Raw genomic sequence first — 21,316 nt, forward strand, 5'->3', positions numbered from 1 at the left:
AAATACAAAAAAATTAGCTGGGCATGGTGGCGGGCACCTGTAGTCCCAACTACTCAGGAGGCTGAGGCAGGAGAACGGCATGAACCCGGGAGGCAAGCCTTGCACTAGGCCGAGATTGCGCCACTGCACTCCAGCCTGGGCAACAGAGCAAGACTCGGTCTCAAAAAAAAAAAAAAAAAATTGAGTAATTTTGATTTGCTTCTGCTTTCTTCAACCTCCAGGCCCACTCAGGATGGCAAAGCAGATAGAATCTTAAGTCATTTTTTCTGTTCCTTCCACAGATGGTAGAAGCATTGTTTACAACTCCCACTGCAACACTCCATTGCTTAGTTGAGTTTAACAGTAGTGAGTCATGTCCTGCAGGATCCAGTACCTTTTTTTTATTCCCTCCCCTCCTGAGACGGAGTTTTGCTCTTGTTGCCCAGGCTGAGTGCAGTGGCACGATCTTGGCTCACCATAACCTCTGCCTCCCGGGTTCAATCGATTCTCCTGCCTCTGCCTCCTGAGTAGCTGGGATTACAGGCATGTGCTACCACGCCCGGCTAATTTTCTATTTTCAGTAGAGATGGGGTTTCTCCATATTGATCAGGCTGGTCTCGAACTCCCGACCTCAGGTGATCTGCCTGCCTTGGCCTCCCAAAGTGCTGGGATTACAGGCGTGAGCCACCGTGCCTGACCAGGATCCTGTATCTTAAAGGCCCATAACGTAAAGGTCAGCCTGCCTAGGAATTCTGCCACATTTACACACGCCCCTGGCCAAAGTAATTTTTTTTTCCATGTAGAACAAATTATGGGCAGAAAATAAAGTTAGTTTTAGAAGTGCTGTTTGTGGTTGGAGAACTGTAAAAATCTTAAAGGGATAAGGGAATTAGTGGCTGTTAATATAACCACTACTTCAGCCCCCTGAAACACAAAATCACTGTTACATGGAAAACTGGTTATCAGGCCAGATTTATATTCATCTCTGTCTAGAGCATTTCATGTCTAAATGTGTTGCTTACGTTGTCTCCAAAGTCTCTCATCTCTTTTAAAAATCACTGCAAATAAAGCAATACTGAAGACTTGAGAGAATGCACCTTAGGGGAAGGGCCTGTTTCAAGACAGAAGGTAGGAAATACCTGCCTTTTGAGTAAGATCCCGCTTTTGAGTCTTACCTATGACTTTACCAGGGCAGATTAGAAATACACATCCTCCTGCTGACCTTCTGCCTTGAATAGCTATCTTAAAAGCTGAAGTTTGAACTGACAGCATCTGCTTGACAGGTGCCAGGTTGCTCTCGGCAGGGGGAAGATCACTCTATATATCTTCCGTTGCCTCAGATTCCTGTGGCCCCAAGGATCCCACCAATCCTCATTCCCCCAAACATGCTAACAAAAATCCCTTATTGTGGGTATTAAAATAACAGTTACACTGTATGCATATTTATGTGCTCCTTTTGTCTGGTTTATTTTTCTTTTCATCATGTATAAGCTGAATCCAGCATTAGTTTCTCACATCTTCCCCAAGTGTCTCCAACAGAATTTTTATGTCCCAGCTTGTTTTAAATAGAAGTGAAATATTAAGGAAAATAGATTTAAGGGAACTTGTGCAACTTTTTTTACGCATTGTTCTCAACCATTTAATTTATTGAAAGGAGATGCTGCCACAGTTCTTGATTTAGCAGCAATTATTCTCTTGTTTACATAGTTACGGTTTTGTTTGTTGTTTTGCTCTGTACTGGAAACATAAATAAAGTTTTCTACGTTATTTTCAGTCATGGGTTGTGGTATCGTTTCTTTGTGTTTGTAGTAACATGCACATTGCCCTTCTAGGACCTGTCACCCCACCACGGAGAAAAGGGCCTTTTGGTTCTTTGTAACATAAGTGTTTAGTTTAAGAGTATGCTGAGGAGCCACTGGGCTTAAAGAACGATGTAAGTAAGACCCAAATACATAGGACCAGGCGCTGCTTTCTCATGTTCACAAAAGCAGTCCTCCACCACTGAACTCCATTCTCTGAAAGAAGAAAGAATAAATAGGCAAATGAGTGTTAAAGTGAATCAATTACTTAATACTTTAACCACAGCTCTATTTTGCCTATCCTTAAAAAAGAACTTCCAGGCCAGGCGAAGTAGCTAATCTTAGCTAAACACTTTGGAAGGCCAAGGCGGGCAGATCGCTTGAGCCCAGGAGTTCAAGACCAGCCTGGGCAACATGGCGAAACCCTGTCTCTACAAGAAATACAAAAATTAGCGAGCCACGGGGGTGCAACCTGTAGTCCCAGCTACTTGAGAAGCTGAGTGCTTGAGCCCAGAGGTCAAGGCTGCAGTGAGCCACGATCACACAACTGCACTCCAGCCTAGGTGACAGAGCAGGACCTTGTTTCAAAAATACAACTTGGCCAGGCGTGGTGGCTCACACCTGTAATCCCTGCACTTTGGGAAGCCAAGGTGGGTGGATCACCTGAGGTCAGGAGCACACCACCAGCCTGGCCAACATGGTAAAACCCCATCTCTACTAAAAATACAAAAATCAGCTGGGTGCAGTGGCAGGCACCTGTAATTCCAGCTACTAGGGAGGCTGAGGCAGGAGAATCGCTTGAACCCAGGGGGCCGAGGTTGCAGTGAGCCAAGATGGCACCACTGTACTCCAGCCTGGGCAACAGAGTGAGACTCCCTCTCAAAGAAATAAAAAAATAAAAACAACAACTTAAAAACTCCTAATGGCTCTTATTTTTTAAGAAACCCTAGGCCAGGCGCAGTGGCTCACGCCTATAATCCTAGCACTTTGCGAGGCCAAGGCAGGCAGATCACTTGAGGTCAGGAGTTCAAAACTAGCCTGGCCAACATGGTGAAACCCCATCTCTACTAAAAGATACAAAAAAATTAACTGGGCGTGGTGGCGGGCGCCTGTAATCCCAGCCACTTGGAAGGCTGAGGCAGGAGAATTGCTTGAACCCAGGAGGCAGAGGTTGCTGAGATCATGCCACTGCACTCCAGCCTGGGTGACAGAGCAAGACTCCATCCCCCGCCCCCGCCAAAAAAAAAAAAAAAAAGAAAACGAAATAAATTCTAATACCAATTCTAATTCCCTACATCAAGTAGGTCAGCTATTCACTGTCCACTACAACTACCCAAAATTCAGCTTTTCTTTTGCCTTACCTCAGGGGGCTCAATGAAGGCCAACCAATCCGATGCATGTGTAGGTAACAGTCCCATGGACTGGCACTTGTAAACAGCCAATGCCAAACCCATCAGGTTCCCAATGAGATAGACCAAACCCTGAAGAAACTTCTGGCTTGAACTTTCTAACATCTTGAAAGCTGTTGGGGTGACAGAAGTTGTCAAACCAAAAGAACTCTTTCCCCTAATATGAATCAAGCCAACCATATATTAAATTCATACAGACAGACCCATAGTAAGACAGCAAATAGGACCATTAAAAGCAAAGAGAAAAGCATGGTAAGCATCATATTCCCCTCCATGCCACCACCATTACCCCACTCCCCTACATACCCGTTAGCCAAAATCTGTCCCTAAGAATTTGCCTTTAATTCTTTCTTTCTTTTGAGATGGAGTCTTGTTCTGTCGCCCAGGCTGGAGTGCAGTGGTGTGATCTCGGCTCACTGCACCCTCCACCTCCCAGGTTCAAGTAATTCTCCTGTCTCAGCCTCCCGAGCAGCTGGGATTACAAGCGTGTTGCACCACGCCCAGCTAATTTTTGCAGTTTTAGTACAGACAAGGTTTCATCATGTTGGCCAGGTTGGTCTTGAACTCCTGACGTCAGATGATCCACCTGCCTTGGCCTCCCAAAGTGCTGGGACTACAGGCGTGAGCCACCACGCCCAGCCTGCCTTTAATTCTTCAAACTTATGGAAGGGTTATTGTTTCAAGAATACTTACTGGCTGAAATGGCCATAAGTGCCTGAATGGGTCGCCAGGCCATCATACACACCATCATAGTAGGGAAGATGGAGATAGTATTGCCTGCCATGTACATGATGAAGAGGTTCATGGGAATCTGTTTGAGGGGACCCAAGGCGATGTCCCAGCAGCGCTAAAACAAACACACAATTTTAACCCTCTGATCACCACCCTTAGTCCCACATTTGCCATATCACTGATGCTAAATCACATGAACAGAATTCCCAATTCTCTGCTTCTAACTGAGCTGACTCCTCAATTCTACGACCTCTTCCCTTCTCCATGCTGCCACAGGAGGGCGCTCTCTTCTACTACAGATAAAAGTACCAGCATCATCCGTTATACCTTTCCCTATAGGTTTTCCAGATGTCATTTTTTCTCCTGATATTGGAAAAAAGATCTCCCTGCTTTTGTCCTGGTACTTCTGCATCTATCAATGTCCTATCTACAACTGAAGAAATAGATAAATCCACATAATGGGAGATTAGCACACCACAGTCAATAACTAATAGAACCATTGAACTAATTTAGTTCCAGAAAAGAATAATAGAATTAGCAGGTAAATCAAGACATAGAAGATTTGAATGACATTAACAAAACCCAACTGACATGTAATGCTGCAGTCAACAATTGCAGAGTTCACATTCTTTTCAAGCATAAGATATTTACAAAAACCACTCGCTGAGCTATGAAGAAAATGTCAATCTCAAAGAATGCAAATTGTACAAAACATATTCTTTGACTACAATATTAAACTAGAAATAATTTTATAATTAGAAAATCTCATGTTTGGGAATTAACAATGATACATGAAGAAATTATAATAGAAAATAGAATTGTATGATAGCAAAAGTACCACATTTTAAAACTTGTGGGACACAGCTACAGCTCTGAGAAATTTATAACCTTAAATACTATTAGGTTGCTGCAAAAGTAATTGTGGTTTTTGCCATTAAAAGTAATGGCAATCTGGCTGGGCGTGGTGCCTCACGCCTGTAATCCCAGCACTTTGGGAGGCCGAGGTGGGTCGATCACCTGAGGTCAGGAGTTTCAGACCAGCCTAGCCAACGTGGTGAAACCCCATCTCTACTAAAAATACAAAAAAATTTAGCCGGGCGTGGTGGCAGGTGCCTGTAATCCCAGCTACTTGGGAGGCTGAGGTAGGAGAATTGCTTGAACCCGGGAGTCAGAGGTTGCAGTGAGCCAAGGTCATGCCATTGCATTCCAGCCTGGGCGACAACAGCAAGACTGTCTCAAAAGAAAACAAAAAAAGTAATGGCAGTCTAAAAATAAACTAAGCATCCATTTGAAGAAACTAGAAAAAAACCCAAGAATTTTTAAAAGATTAATAAAATCAATACTGGTGATGGGTACAGTGACCTGTAAAAATAAATGAAAATAACTTTTAAAAAATCAATATTGGTAAGCCGAAAAGGAGAGGAGAGAAATATTCAACATCAGGAATGAAAAAACGAACATCACAGATCTTGCATATATGGAAGTGATCATTATTATGAACAACTTTATGTCAATACATTTGACATTTTAGGAAACCGGTAAGTTCCTAGAAAAAATGTAACAAAATGACAACAGAAATTAGAAATATACATAGCCCTGGGCAAAGCATGGTGGCTCATGCTTGTAACCCCAGCACTTTGGGAGGCCCAGGCGGATGGATCACCTGAGGTCAAGAGTTCAAGACCAGCCTGGCAAACATGGTGATACCCTGTCTGTAACTAAAAATACAAAAATTAGCCGGGCAACTGCAGAAATCTAGATGAAGGATGGTGGCTTGGATCGGGATGAGAGGTGAACACAGTAAAAAGTAGTAAGGAAAGTCAACAATATCCTGACAGTTGGATGTGTGGTGTAAGGGAACTAGAATAGAAAAAGATCACTTCCACTGGAAGATGTTGCCACCAAAAGATAGTTTTCAACCTACTTTCTTATACCTTATGTTTCAAACATCTTTTATTTTTCAAATTGTTAAGCACTTTTGTAGGTGATATATAAAATACCGAAATACCAGTCTCAAGCAGTTTAGTTTCCAAATATTCAGGATAAGAGCTATCTACGTTAATTCCACCTGGGAGAAGAGGATAGGTGTATAAGTCAGGACTGGCCCAAGGACTACGGTAACATCTATACCTCTGTACCTTCTCCACCAGGATCCGGTCTGTCTCTTGCACGCTGGTATCAGGCACTTGCTTGTCCAAGTAACCGACTGGGTAGAGAGAGTCTCCCTGGCCACTGCCCCGGTCACTTCGACCCCTAAAAAACCAAACCAAGAAATTAAAGCTGCAAACTCCGACACTTCTTATCCCACATTTCCTGATCTACAAATCATAGGAATAAAGATCTTCAGAGGCACCTACTCAGATTAGACCATGCCCCCTCGCGTATTCCTCAGTCCCTTGACTTATCAGCAGGACTGATGTAAGCATTCTTTGAGCACAGAAACCTTCACGGCAGGAAAGCCGCTACCTCCCCAGGTGATGATGTCTGTGTGCCACCCATCTTTTACAAAAGTTATGCCTGAGGGCTCAGGTCTCATTATTCTGGTGCAGTTCTGGGATGAACAGTGACGTACAGCTTGCCCAGGGGCCTCACCGGCTGCCTCCTCCAGGCCCGCTTAGCTCAATGGCCCACTTGAAGCGCCGGCCTCGGTTAGCCACCAGACCCCCTTGGGCAGTCATGGCAACAGCTGCGTCCTACAGCCTCGAATCTTCTCACTCCAAGGCGTACTCCGCAACAGGCGCACTGGCGTTCCCCGCTTTGTCGCACTCTGCAAATGCACTTCCGGCGCGTTAATACAGACGTCATTTCCGCCCCGGAAATTGGCGGCGTTGCGGGTTGAAGAGTCGGGGTTTGGATTTAGAAAATCGGGGAGGGAAGAAAAGCAGGCAAGACTTAGTGCTTCCTAAAGCAACTTCCGGGCGCTCCCTTTTTGAATGTGCTTGTTATATGTTCCCTGACCTCTGAGGTGCACTTTATGGGGCTGAAGGAAAGTCCCTACTGACTCAGCGTTACGCATTGGTGGGCGGATCACCTGAGGTCAGGATCACCTGAGGTCAGGTTAACCAGCCTGGCTAACATGGTGAAACCCCGTCTCTACTAAAAATACAAAAAAATTAGCCGGGCGTGGTGGCGGACGCCTGTAATCCCAGCTACTTAGGAGGCTGAGGCAGGAGAATCGCTTGAACCTGGGAGGCGGAGGTTGCAGTAAGCCGAGGTCACATCACTGTACGCCAGCCTGGGCTACAGAGTGAGGCTCCGTCTCAAAAAAAAAAAAAAGAAAAAAAGAATTGAAGCCAAGAAAAGCTCCTTAACCTCCTAGGCGCTCCCTGGAACAAAAGATTCAAATCCTGGATTTAAATCCTAGCTTGACCTTGAGCGAGTTCCTTAGTAGTTTCTGAGTATTGAATGTCCACTGCGTCCCAGGAGCTCGGTGTTTCTTTCACTTGCACGGTAACCTTGCGAGGTAAACAGTTTTAACCACATTCTGCACAAAGGCAAGGCGACATTGTGGGCATGGAAAGGAACATGGGCTCGGTATTCAGATAGCCTACGTTTGTTGTTGTTGTTTGTTTGTTTTGGCTTTGTTTTTTGAGACAGGGTTTAACTCCGTTGCTGAGGCTGTAGTGCCGTGGCGCTATCACGGCTCACTGCAGCCTCGACTTCCCGGGCTCAAACGATCTTCCCACCTGAGCGTTCCGAGGAGCTAGGACCACAGGCGCGCCACCACGCCCAGTTTTTTTGTTTGTGTGTTGTTTTTGTTTTTGTTTTTTTGCGACAGTTTAGTTATGTTGCCCAGGCTGCTCTCAAACTCTTCGGTTCAAGTGATTCTCCTGCCTTGGCCTCCCAAAATGTCGAGATTACAGGCATGAGCCACTGCACCCAGCAGACGGCCTCCTTTTGAATCCTGGTTTCACCCCTTAAAAATTGTATGACCTTGGGCAAGTTAAATCAATTGTGTTTCAGCCTCTTCATGTAAAAGTTGGATAATCTACCCATTTTCAAGGCTTGTGAGATTAGTGCCCACCACATATGTGGTGTTTGGTTGGTTTGTTTGAGACGGAGTTTTGCTCTTGTTGCCCAGGCTGGAGTGCAATGGCATGATCTCAGCTCACTGGAACCTCCGCCTCTAGGGTTCAAGCGATTCTCCTGCGTCAACCTCCCAAGTAGCAAGGATTACAGGCATGCGCCACCACGCCCAGCTAATTTTGTATTTTTAGTAGAGACGGGGTTTCTCCATGTTGGTCAGGCTGGTCTCGAACTCGCGACCTCAGGTGATCCGCCTGCCTGGGCCTCCCAAAGTGCTAGGATATGTGGTGTTTTTAATGATGTGTGACATCATTACCAAATCACACCACTGATGTGTTTTTAATGACGTGTCATTAAATAATATATGTCATTCTTTAAAGTGATTGGGTTTTGTATTGAATTGTATACCTTTTTCATAATTTAGCCTATTATTGGACATTTAAGTTGTTTCCTGTTTTCCCTCCTTTTATAACCAGTGTTGCTGTGAATATATCTGTATGTTTTATTTCCTAAAGTTATAGTCCTAGAAGTGAAATTGGAATTGCTGGATCAAAGAGTATGCATGTTTTTAAAGAATTTTCATTTTAAATGCCCACCAGGAGCCAGGCGTGGTGGCTCACACCTGTCATCCCAGAACTTTGGGAGTCTGAGGCAGGAGGATTGCTTTAGCTCAGGAGTTCAAGACCAGCCTGGGCAACATAGCGAGACCTTGTCTCTGCAAACAACAAAACAAATTAAAATGCCCCCTAGGAAAAATGACACCATTTACATTTCACAGTGTAAAAATTTTTTAATAGTTTGAAATGGTACTGTTTTATTTTTTAATTTGTATTTCTTTGACTCCAAGTTATTTGATATGGCTGGAGTTGGGGGGAAGGAGATGCTGTGGGAGGTAAAGTTGAAAAAGGCTTCCTTGGCCAACTAAACAGTTGGGACTCTTGAAGATGATAGTGATGTAGAGAGGCTGAAGATTGCCACCTCCACGTTGTTTTCTGATTTTGAAAACATGTGTTCATAGCAGACTGCTTAAACAAGGCAGAAATGGAAGTCTTTTGCCTCTCCAGTCCATCGTAAAATGTGTATCTATCTGATTGTAGGAAGACCTAACTATAGATTTTTTGCTCCTTTCTGCTTTTTGTCTCTACCATGTTCTCTCTGATGAACCTTATATTCATCTCAAGCTTCTGACCCTACTAGGCATTCCTCTTTGTTGCATTATATTCTGCATAATAGCACTTAGCACGCTGCATTTTGTTTGTTAACGTCCCCTGAGCACTTATCTCTACCCCTCTATAGGCTACCCTAAATTCCCTAAGGTCAGAAGCTATATATTATCTTTGAGCCTGTTGCCTAGAACATAGAAGGTATGGCATAAATGTTTAGCGAATGTGAGTAAATTAAATTGAAAGTAAACAAATGCCAAGATGTGAATGTACTGTAACTACACTTATGCAAAATAAAACATAAAAACGGATATACATTGTATTGGGACAACGATTTTCATGCAATTTTGTCTATTTTTCAAGATAATCTTATTACACTTTTTTTTTTTTTTTTTTTTTTTTTGAGAGAGAGAGACTCACTCTGTTACCCAGGCTGGAATGCAGTGGCACGATCTCAGCTCACTGCAACCTCCGCCTCCCAGGTTCAAGCAGCTTTCCTGTCTCAGCCCCCTGAGTAGCTGGGATTACAGGCGCCCGCCACCATGCCCTGCTCATTTTTGTGTTTTTAGTAGAGATGGGGTTTCACCATGTTGGCCAGGCTAGTCTCAAACTCCTGGCCTCAGGTGATCCGCCCACCTCGGCCACCTAAAGTGCTACAATTACAGGCATGAGCCACCACACCCGGCCTTCTTATTACCTTTTAATCAAAAAAAAAGATTTTTTTTTGAGACGGAGTCTCGCTTTGTCACCAGGCTGGAGTGCAGTGGCGCAATCTCGGCTCACTGCAACCTCCGCCTCCCAGGTTCAAGCAATTCTTCTGCCTCAGCCTCCCAAGCAGCTGGGACTACAGGTGCGTGCCACCATGCCAGGCTAATCTTTGTATTTTTAGTAGAGACGGGGTGTCACCATATTGGCCAGGCTGATCTCGAACTCCTGACCTCTTGATCCACCTGCCTCAGCCTCCCAAAAGTGCTGGGATTAAGGGCATGAGCCACTGCGCCTGGCCACATTTTAATAATTTTTTTTTACTTATTACCTTTTTGAGACAGGGTCTCACTGTGTTGCCCAGGCTTGTTTCCAACAACCGGGCTTAAGCAGTCCTCCTGCCTTGGACTCCCAAAGTGCTGGGATTACAGGCATGAGCCCACACCTGGCCCTGCTTTAATAAGTTTTAAATGAACACTTTTGAAAACATTAAGTTAGTTATTTGAATTATATATTCTTTCTATTTAAATACTCCCCTACTTGATATAAAAGTTTGTAAACTATAACCTAAATTAAAGTTGCTTTAGGCCAGGTGCTGTGGCTCACGCCTGTAATCCCAGCACTTTGGGAGGCTGAGGCGGGTGGATCACGAGGTCAGGAGTTCAAGACCAGCCTGGCCAAGATGGTGAAACCCCATCCCTAGTAAAAATACAAAAAATTAGCTGGACATGGTGGCAGGCGTCTGTAATCCCAGCTACTCAGAAGGCTGAGGCAGATAATTGCTTGAACCCAGGAGGCAGAGATTGCCGTGAGCCAAGATTGTGCCACTGCACTCTAGCCTGGGGGACAGAGCAAGACTCTGTCTCAAAAAAAATAAAATAAAAAGTTGCTTTGGCCTCAGTGGGGTACTCTGGATCATTTATTTCTTTATCCTAGGAATCCTCATAGTAGTTTTTGTGAAACTCTGTTCCAAAAAATGAATGCATCAGGACTAGGCTGAGGATGGTTCCAAGATTAGATAAATTTGAGAAATTCTACATATTATATTCTGCACACACACCCAAGAGAGTCTTAGTGCTGTCAGTATAACATGGAGACAACAAGAAATGGTTTGGTAAAAAATCTCCTTTAATCTTGTTTCCCAATCTACTTGAGTAGGGAACCAATTTTTTGGTGTTTTTTCCTTAGTACATTTGTTAACATCCAATAGAATCAGTGTTCCACAGCGTACAGTGAGGGCAGCTGCTATATCTGCAGGCTAGAATTCTTCAGGAGAAAGATGAAGTCTTCTCTATAAAGCTTTGTTGTTATTTCTTTAAATATTAGAAGATCATTAAAAATAATAGGTTATTTATGGAAATGGAGCTTCAAGTTGAAATTAAAGTTTTAAAGTTTTTGCACAAATTTTATTTTGCAAGGAAAAGAAAACTAGTGTAAGATTTTCCAGGCTTGGTATGGTGGCTCACACTTGTAATCCTTGTGCTTTGGATGGCTAAGGTGGGCAGATCACTTGAGGCCGGGAGTTTGAGACCAGCCTGGGCAACATGGTGAAACCCCGTCTCTATAAAAAATATAAAAATTAGGCAGGCGAGGTGACTTGTATCTGTAGTCCCAGCTACTTGGGAGGCTTAGGTGGGAGGATCACTGGAGCCCAGAAGGTCAAGGCTGCAGTGAGCCGAGATCGTGCCACTGCACTGTAGCCTGAGAAACCTGGATTCTAATCCTGACTCCAAATGGACTACATGATTCACTTTGAATTAGGGACTCTCTTGACTTTAATTTCTTCATTTATAAAATATGGGATTTATACTAGATTATTTCTAAGGGTGCCTTCTAGTTCTAAAATGTGTCATACTTGTTTTTTAAAAAAAACATATAATGCATACTATACTTTCCATGCATATACACCCGGAAAACAAGACTCAAGTAAGAGACACGTAAAGGAGTAATGGGATTTCAGATAATTTAAAATCATGCCTTCTTATAGTTTTCCTAGGTCTCTGCATTGTGCAAGTACTACTTTTGTAGTTAGAAACACATAAATATTATTAATTATAACATGACATAATTCTAAACATAGAAGTGTAATGGTTCTCTGTTATGAATACACATGAGAATCAACTTGAGAGCTCTTAAAAATATTGGTGCCTGCCGGGCACGGTGGCTCACGCCTGTAATCCCAGCACTTTGGGAGGCCGAGGCAGGCGGATCACCTGAGGTCAGGAGTTCAAGACCAGCCTGACCAGCATGGAGAAAGCCCGTCTCTACTAAAAGTACAAAATTAGCCAGGCGTGGTGGTGCATGCCTGTAATCCCAGCTACTCGGGAGGCTGAGGGAGAAGAATCGCTTGAACCCAGGAGGCAGAGGTTGCAGTGAGCTGAGATTGTGCCATTGCACTCCAGCCTAGGCAACAAGAGCAAAACTCCATCTCTCTGTCTCTCTCTCTCAGCCTGGGCATCAGTATTTCTTATGGCTCTCAAGGTGATTGTGCTGTGCAGCGAGGATTGAGAACAGCGGATCTAAAGCATTTTCTTGCTCTAAAATAACAAGGTTTGAATTTACACAACATAATCTAAGCAGACAATCAGATTTTAAGAACCTCGTATGCATCCCACTGGACTAAATCTGAATTGGAAAATGATGGAATATTGATGTAATAAAATAAATATTGCTGGGCGCGGTGGCTCACGCCTGTAATCCCAGCACTTTGGGAGGCTGAGGCCAAGGTGGGCGGATCACGAGGTCAGGAGATCGAGACCATCCTGGCTAACACAGTGAAACCCTGTCTGTACTTTAAAAAAAAAAAAAAAAAATTAGCTGGGTGTGGTGGGGGGCGCCTGTAGTCCCAGCTACTCGGGACGCTAAGGCAGGAGAATGGTGCGAACCCGGGAGGCAGAGCTTGCAGTGAGCTGAGATTGCGCCACTGCACTCCAGCCTGGGTGACAGAGCGAGACTCTGTCTCAAAAAAATAAAAATAAAAATAATAAAATAAATATTAAAATTTTCCTTACTTTGTGTCTTTGAGCAAATATAATTTTAATTAAAGAAAGTATAAAAAGGCAAACCGCAATTCCATAACTCATGTAAGTTACCTTGTTTGACTGTAGAATTTGTGCCATCTGCACAGTTGTGTTTTTGTATTTCATCCTTTACCTCTTCCTAAGACCCAAGAAGCTATTTCATGCCATTCGTCTCTGAACAGTTGTATTTGGATTGAAACTTAACAAGAAAATTTTCTATTCAAACAACCAGGTTTGCAAGAATGGATCCCTGTTGGTGCGGGACGGGGGTGGTGGAGCTTTTATAGATATGTCTTAAGGTTTTGACCTATACCATTTCACAATGTCTATATAATAATTCTATTTGGCCGTCCTTCCTGGGACAACCAGTTTGCCTAGTGTGCTCTAAAAGCTCCTCAGATTCTTTGCAGCTTCAAAAAAAAAATCGGCTTCCATTGCAAATCCCAGTTATTTTCTTATTTCAACTCTACTATCATTACCTATCATTACCTTCTAAACAAGACCAACTGAAAACTAGTTCATTCGTGACACAATTTACTCTGAATCAGTTGTGTGGTCTAAAGAAGAAACTTTTTTTTAATCCATTTTGACTGTTTGCATTTCAAACCCCTTTAGTGAAAAAACATTTTGTGTAAGATCTTACCTTGCTAGTTACTGTTGGGGTACCACATCATTTCTATACAGATTATCTTTTTTTTTTTTCGATTTCTATTTCATGGCTCTGCAGTGTTATGAAATGCCCTTGTCAGCAGTGACATGAACTAGTAGTATGGTGCTGGGGGAAGATGTTGGTAATACCATTCTTCCTTAGCAGTTACCTTTCCTTCATTTCAGGAGGCCTATTGTCCAGTTCACATTTTAACAAGTTCCCATTATAGCAGCTTCCCTCCAGCACTTAGTTAGGAAGTTGGAAGGGCTGCCATTCCCACAGATCTCATTAATGGATAAGAATGACAACCATAGCATGAGTCATAATGATGCATTACTAATGGCCTAACAGGTCTCTCTCCAAGCTTGGTTACTCTGGATTCTTTCTGGTGATTAATTTCAGCTATCCTGAAAGTGGGCTATACTGTCTGTACATCAAGTAACTGAACCACCAGTAAAGGTTCTTTGGGGCATTTTTTCCTATGTGCTAATTTTAAAAGGCTTCAATCAGTTCAGCTGTAAAGCATTGTTTTATAACCTGAGTCTTTTTTTTTTTTTTTTATGGAGTTTTGCTCTTGTTGCCCAGGCTGGAGTGCAGTGGCAGGATCTTGGCTCACTGCAACCTCCACCTCCCAGGTTCAAGCCATTCTCCTGCCTCAGCCTCCTGAGTAGCTGGGGTTACAGGCATTGCCACATGCCTGGCTAATTTTTTTGTATTTTTAGTAGGGACAGGGTTTCACCATGTTGGCCAGGCTGGTCTCGAACTCCTGACCTCAGGTGATCTGCCCACCTCGGCCTCCCAAAGTGCTGGGATTACAGATGTGAGCCACCACACCCGGCCATAACCTGAGTCTTTTAAAGGAGGATTGTTATGGACTGATTGAGTGTATCCTTCCAGAAATCATATGGGATGATCCTAATCCTCTACGGGATGGTGTTTAGAGATAGAGCCTTTGGGAAGTAATTAGAGTTAAATGAGGTAATGAGGGGGGAAGTCTCATGATAGCATTGCCCTTATAAGACACCCAAGAGCTCTCTGCCAAAGCCAGGGAGCATTACTGCCTGAGCTCTGCCTCGCATGAGATCAAGGGGGGGCATTAGATTCCTTAGGAGCTCAAACCCTATTATGAACTGAGCATGCGAGGGGTCTAGGTTGTGTATTCTTTATGCCTTAATGCCTGATGATCTGAGATGAAACAGTTTCATCCCAAAACCACCCTCCCTGCCCAACTCACATAAAATTGGTCCTTGGTGGCCCGGCGCGGTGGCTCAAGCCTGTAATCCCAGCACTTTGGGAGGCTGAGATGGGCGGATCACGAGGTCAGGAGTTCAAGACCATCCTGGCTAACACGGTGAAACCCCGTCTCTACTAAAAAATACAAAAAGCTAGTCAGGCGAGGTGGCTGGCGCCTGTAGTCCCAGCTACCTGGGAGGCTGAGTCAGGAGAATGGCGTAAACCCGGGGAGCTGAGATCCGGCCACTGCATTCCAGCCCGGGCGACAGAGCGAGACTCCGTCTCAAAAAAAAAAAAAAAAATTGGTCCTTGGTGCCAAAAATGTTCGGGACCACTGGTTTAAAGCACCCAGTATTTTGTTATGGCAACCCAAGCAGAATAACACAAGGATGAAATGAAATTCAGAAGAGTTGCAGAACAATAGGTATCTTTTAGTAGTTGAAAGATCAATAAAGCCATTCCTTAAAACATGTACATAAATGCAGAGTTGTTTAATTTGTTCATTATGTAAACAGGAATGAACTAAACACTGTCTATTGACTTGCTTTTTTTACTTAATCTATTTTGGATATCTTCCATGTCTATCATGCAGATCTCCCTTATTCTTTTTCAAGGCTGCAGAATATAGATGTGAGATAATTTAATTAGTCCCAAATTGATAGACATTCAAGTTGTTCCCATTTTTCACTATTACAAAAAGTGTTGCTGTGAACATCCTTGGGTACTTGTCAACACATTTCTGTAGGACAGTGATACAGTTAGGATTGCTTCCCACAGTTTATACAGTTAAAATGTTGATGGGTTCAAATAGGCTCTCTAAAATGTACTCATTTACAGTTCTAAGGGTTTCCTGATTAAATTATTTCTAGAGTCTTTCAGTGAATTGAGTAATTTCCACCCCAAAATTCATATCCACCCAGAGTCTCAAATCTGGTCTTTGGAATTAAGGTCTTTGCTGATACATTTGTTAAGATGAGGTCATACTGGACTACAGTGAGTCCTAAATCTGATGACTATAGCATCCTTATATGAAGAGAGGTCACACAGACACATAGGGAAGAAGGCCATGTGATGAATGGAGACAGACTGGAATGATGCAGATGAATGGAGACAGACTGGAATGATGCAGCCAAGGAAGCTAGAGGAGGAGGCAAAGGATTATTTCCTGGAGCCTTCAGAAGGCGCATGGTCCTGTTCCGGAGGCTGGATTTTGGACTTCTAGCCTCCAGAACTGTGAGATAATATACTTCTGTTGGTTTAAGCTATTCAGTTTGTGGTACTTAGTCACAGCAACGCTTAGAAACAAATACATCTCTTTCTAAAAGAGAGTCCATTCAGATGTATTAAGGGTTAGCTTAAGGAGAAAATGATAACAATAATAACAAGTAAAATAATATTGCCATAGTTACAGAATTAAATCCTAGACTTTAAAACATTTACACAAAAAGTTTTACTTCATTTCCTAATTGCTATGATTGGTTTCTTTAATAAAGTGATTTTTAAAAGTATCTTTGATTTAAAAGCAATACATTTATTATATAAATGAGAAATACAAATAGGCAAAAAAGATGATAACCAACAAATCCTATCATGAGAAAAAAAAAACTTTCATTAGCATTTTGATTTAGATGTTTCCAGACTTTAAAAATTAATATTTAGACGGATTTAATACTGTGTACTGTTTAATAACATGCTATTTCATGAAGAGCCATATTTTTACTTTTTAGAAAAGGCACAGGAAAAAGGATGAGTACATTTTTATTGCAGTTTTTAAAAATGTTTCTTATAGCTTTGCCAGATTTTCAGGCCTGTTGCTTTCATCCAGCTCTGACCATGAGACACCATGCCTAATCCGGCTTCCTCACTCCTCTCCTGCCAGCGTGCTGCTGGAGCCATACCCTATTCCCCAGGACCTGGACTAGTCCTGACACTCTTCTTAGATAAGAATAATTCTTAATAATATTTGTATTCTCCCATTTAAAGGATTAAGCATTCAGATAAGTTTGGAAAACACGGCATGTATCTTTCTTTAAAAATTGTCAATAAATGTTAGGTTTTTAAAGACGGAGAAGTGCTCCAGGAAAGAACTATTTGTTTACTTCAACAGTTACCAAACTTCTGTGGCCAAGGAAACCACTTTCCTCTTTTTCTCTTCTTCTTTGTTGAACCTGTCAGCATCTCTTAGGACTGATGTTCTGAGAACACAGAGCTAAGTTGGGGAAGTCACTCAAGCCAGTTTAGGTTCAGGCTTAATTGTGTTACTGCAAGAGCAGTTCTGCCATTGTGTCTGGCTCGCAGAAGTGTCTTAGTAAGCTTTCTAGTGCTCCTATCTCTTGAGGCTAGGGACCTGCTTTGCTCTTTTAAGTCCTCTTCCCAAGGACTTTCTGCTTCTGATGATTGTTGCCCTGGCTAACTGCTAGCGCATTTCATTTCCTGACTGGCTGCTCCCCAGGAACTTCTCTGTACTTCACCTGTTACGGGGTCCCAGTTGTACTGAACACCTCCCCGCCCCCCACCACGTCCATCGGCAACTGCATACATAATTGGATTTGTTTTGCATGTGATCGGACTTTTCAGGTACCCTGTTCTGTTTACCAGGCCATCACCATCACAGAGAGCCTGTTCCTTGCCTCCTGACCCCACCCCCAACGTTGACACTTCACCCCCACCCACACCCTGACCCCCAGGTAGTCTAATTCCAGGACTTTCCTTTTCCAAGGCAGCAGTCAACCGTACTGTGTTCTTCTCTATCTTGGAAAAATCACTAAACGGGTTAATTAGGGGTGCGGGGTGTTTTTCAGAGAGAGACACAATCACTGCTCCAGGCCTTGTTGTATATGTTGTATAAAGGTTATACCATTTCCCAGCAGCCCGTGAGAGGAGAGTGTTATTATTCCCATTGCACATTAAGGTGAAAACCGGTGTAGAAAGGGCCCAAAGGCAGCAATCTAGGCTTTAGATAGAGATGAGCCTTGCTCCAAGGCTAGTCTAACGTCCTGCCCCCACCACGTTCCACCTGGTGGCAGTAGAGCTAATTGCAGGAAATGTGCTTGCTGGAGGAGGGAGATGGTTTCTTGAGATTCAGATTTGAAAGTCTATAAATATCAAACATTATCATAGTCATAAATGTTTCTGGGTCACCTGCTTCTCAGTCGTGGAGTTATAATAGAGGGCCGTAGATGTATCAGAAACAAGCTATCTTAAAAATAGGATCTCCTATCCCTCAGCACCTCCCTACCACCCACTCTTCACCCCCCAGAAAACACTACCAGGGGGTTCGTTTTGTTTTGTTTGGGGGAGGGGATTGCTTACTGCTTCTGCCACCAAGCAGGGCATCAGTATATGGTGGTGTTTGAAACAATCATGAATCTTGTAAACTGGGCGTGAGACGTATTCATTTCCACTGCTACTGCCTTATCTGAAATGTTTCCTACTGCCATTACTTCCTTCCACAGCCTGCAAAGGAAGGTAGGGAAGGGAGGAGCAGAAAAAAAGGGACTGACTTCTCACTTTGACTGCCAAAGTCACCTGCCTAGAACTTTCCAAGGGTGCTGAGGCTGCAGTGTGGAATGGATGAGCTGTTGCTGTCTTTTAGGTCCCTTCAGGCATTGTCCTCTGTCAGGATCAGCATTGGTCTCAGTCGATGAGAATGACATACAACGCAGTAAATGATACGGCTCCTAGGACCCTGGACTAAACTACACTTGTATACCTAATGTTCTTGCCATCAGTCTTTCCTCCCTACTCCTAGCCATCCAGCATCCTGGTGACAAATCAACCCTTCTTCTTCTTTTTCTTCTTCTTCTTGTTTTTGTTTGTTTGTTTGTTTGTTTTTAAGAGAATGTTTTTAAGAGACAGGGTCTTGCTCTCTTGCTGGAGTACAGTGGCATAATCATAGCTTACTATAATCTGGAGCTCCTTGGCTCAAGTGACCCCCCCACCTCAGCCTCCCGAGTAGCTAGGACTACAGATAATGCGCCACCATGCCCGACTATTTTTTAAATTTTTGTAGAGATGAGGTGTTGCAGTGTTGCCCAGGCTGGTCTCAAACTCCTGGCCTTAAGCGATCCTTTCACCTTGGCCTCCCAAACAGATCAATCCTTCTAAAGAACTGACAGTCATTCCCCTGCTCAACTGTCTTTGCTGTCTCCTTGCACCTCAAACACTTCGCTTGATAATTCCAGGGCTTCGCAACCTATCAGGTGCCTTACATACCTTTTCAATCTTCACTCTTGTGACTCTTCCAAGCGCTTTTCCCTCCACTCAAATCAGAATAGACTGCAGTACTGTAACTTACTTTGCATTTCCCCCCTCTCTGTCTGGAACACCCTGTCTGTCAAAATCCTCTCCAGCTCATCAGGCCCAGCTCCACCATCCCTCCCCTGCTTGCCATCAAGCAGTGTACACAGGACTGCATGGCAGCTCTTTTCTCGTGTGGGTCACTCTACACACTGTCCTTGAATGATTCTGCACCCCGTAGAGAGGGAGATGTGAGGCTGGAAGGCTAACTTAGCTGCCTGTTCTCTCGGAAGGAATGAAGCAATGGCCAGAGGAGTAGACTCCCTTGGAGACTGCCCACTGCGAAGGCTATCAGTGAACCACCTTTTTGTACACAAGCACTGATGTAGGGATTTTTTTAATGTATGGGCTGTACCTTTTTTTAGTAAGAATTCAAATTTTATTGAGCCCCAAAGGGGAAAAATTCAACTTTATTGATAGCAAAAGTATCAATGAAGAAAGTTGCCTTGCGTTTTCATCACTAAAATGACGGTATTTGTATATATTCCAAAAGTAGCAGTGCAAAGGCAGTTTTCCTTATTTTTATGTGAAATTATGAGAGGTGGGGGCCTGGGCTGCCCATCACTGATAGAAACTTTATAACTTGGCTCTGGAGATTAACCTGCCTGAGATCCTGTGCCCTAACAAGCTCCAGGAATGAGAATATCGAGGTTCTTCTCTGGCCTCCAGCAGCTGGAGGCCTTGCACTAGCTGAGATTCTTCTGTGTTAACACAGCAGATTCCCTGAGTTCCAGGATGCCATTACTTGTCTTACCTCTTCATTTAGCCTCCCTTGAGGATGAGGATCTTCTAGTACGCTCTTTTTATCTATTCTTCTGACGAGAGGCCAGCACAGTGCCTTCTGCATAGCGGGTCATCAAGAAATTCCTGTTTATGATGATGAAGAAACGACTTGAGAGAAAGTGACTTCACCCATGTGTGTTGAATTTTTATTTTTCTTTAAAACAACACACCTACTTAATGGAAGTCATATTCAGGAAATAGTCTTCATTGTACATCCATGGAACCTAGGGCTCCAGCTTCCTTTACTCACCTAGCTGGACTCTCAACAGTACCACCTGTTAACAGATGCGGCCCCACACATAGGCATGTGCTTATGCTTTTGGTACAATCGAGAAGCTCTGAAAGGTGTTGCTTTTGCAAAATATCTTCAAACTATTTTCCCACTGCCCTAAAGTCCTGCCTCAATTTTCACCATTACTTTTTTTTTTTTTTTTTTAAGTAAGGGCTCTGTTACTAGGGAGGAAAAATACATAAAGTCTTAACAACCTGATGACATCTTAGTTCTGATCAGTTTATCTGACAGGCCTCCCATTGCTCGGAGCTCCCATGGCATTTAGGAGATACCTTTTATCACGGCAGTGTATAGGAATGATCTCTTTTCCTGTTTTTCCAAGCCATTGTAAGCTGCTTCGGGCGATTTCCAGCTCCAGGCACAATTTGCCTGGCATATGGCGGGCCTTCAAAAAGATTGTTAAACCAAACTTAAGCAGCCTGCTCCCTAGGCAAGCCTTGTAGAGTTCCAAATGAGTGCCTGAAAAAGCAAGCCAAGGATGTAGTCTTGTGGTGAGGAAGTGTTCCATCAAATGCGCTGCTTGACTGGTTTCTGCAAGGGGCGAGAGAACTACCATAGACAAACTTGCTCCTGTCACAGCTTGGCTAACCTTGACCAGTGGCTTATCTATGAAGGTGAGCAGCCTGGTTCTAATGAAGAGAACTGCCGTCAGTAATTAAAGGTTCATCATCTACAGACCCAACCCTAACCTCATAATCTAGTGTTCCCCATCCCAACAAGACCAAACCGGCTTCCTGAGGACAGGTTCTGCATCATGTACATTTCTTGTATTCTTAAGAGTCGAGCACAAAGTTTGGCACATAATAAGAACTAAAAAAAATGATGACTAACAAATATGTAGTGCTTACCAAATGCCGGGCGCTCCTCTAAGCATTTTATATGTATTAATTCATTTAATCCTCACAACACTAAGAGGCAGATACTATTGTTATTATCCCCATTGTACAGAAGGGGAAAGCAGAGCACCTAGGAGTTTATGTGGCTTGCTCAAGATCACACAGTTACACAATCCATGCTTTTAGAAACTATGCCTTAGTGCGTTTATTAGTATCATTTTTATTTTTATTTTTATTTTTATTTTTTTTTGAGGCGGAGTCTCGCTCTGTCGCCCGGACTGGAGTGCAGTGGCCAGATCTCAGCTCACTGCAAGCTCCACCTCCTGGGTTTACGCCATTCTCCTGCCTCAGCCTCCCCAGTAGCTGGGACTACAGGCGCCCGCCACCTCGC

At 43.4% G+C, this 21,316-nt stretch overlaps 1 protein-coding gene across 2 annotated transcripts; it reads right to left on the minus strand.

Moving 5' to 3' along the window:
- Positions 1-1,592: 1,592 nt before the first annotated feature.
- On the minus strand, positions 1,593-6,715 carry EMC4 (ER membrane protein complex subunit 4). Of its 2 annotated transcripts, XM_011932688.1 has the most exons (5): positions 6,512-6,715; positions 6,058-6,172; positions 3,881-4,034; positions 3,140-3,300; positions 1,602-1,994 (listed from the first exon to the last, which is right to left on the minus strand). In XM_011932688.1, exons 1-5 carry the CDS (start codon positions 6,595-6,597, stop codon positions 1,959-1,961), a joined length of 552 nt encoding a protein of 183 aa, XP_011788078.1. In that variant the 5' UTR covers positions 6,598-6,715; the 3' UTR covers positions 1,602-1,958. The 2 variants fall into 2 exon arrangements, with proteins under 2 accessions (XP_011788079.1, XP_011788078.1); XM_011932689.1 differs by lacking the exon at positions 3,140-3,300 and having other exon boundaries at positions 1,593-1,994.
- Positions 6,716-21,316: the final 14,601 nt, after the last annotated feature.

This window comes from Colobus angolensis, unplaced genomic scaffold (assembly GCF_000951035.1).
Source record: "Colobus angolensis palliatus isolate OR3802 unplaced genomic scaffold, Cang.pa_1.0 Scaffold97, whole genome shotgun sequence".
Lineage (NCBI taxonomy): Eukaryota > Metazoa > Chordata > Mammalia > Primates > Cercopithecidae > Colobus > Colobus angolensis.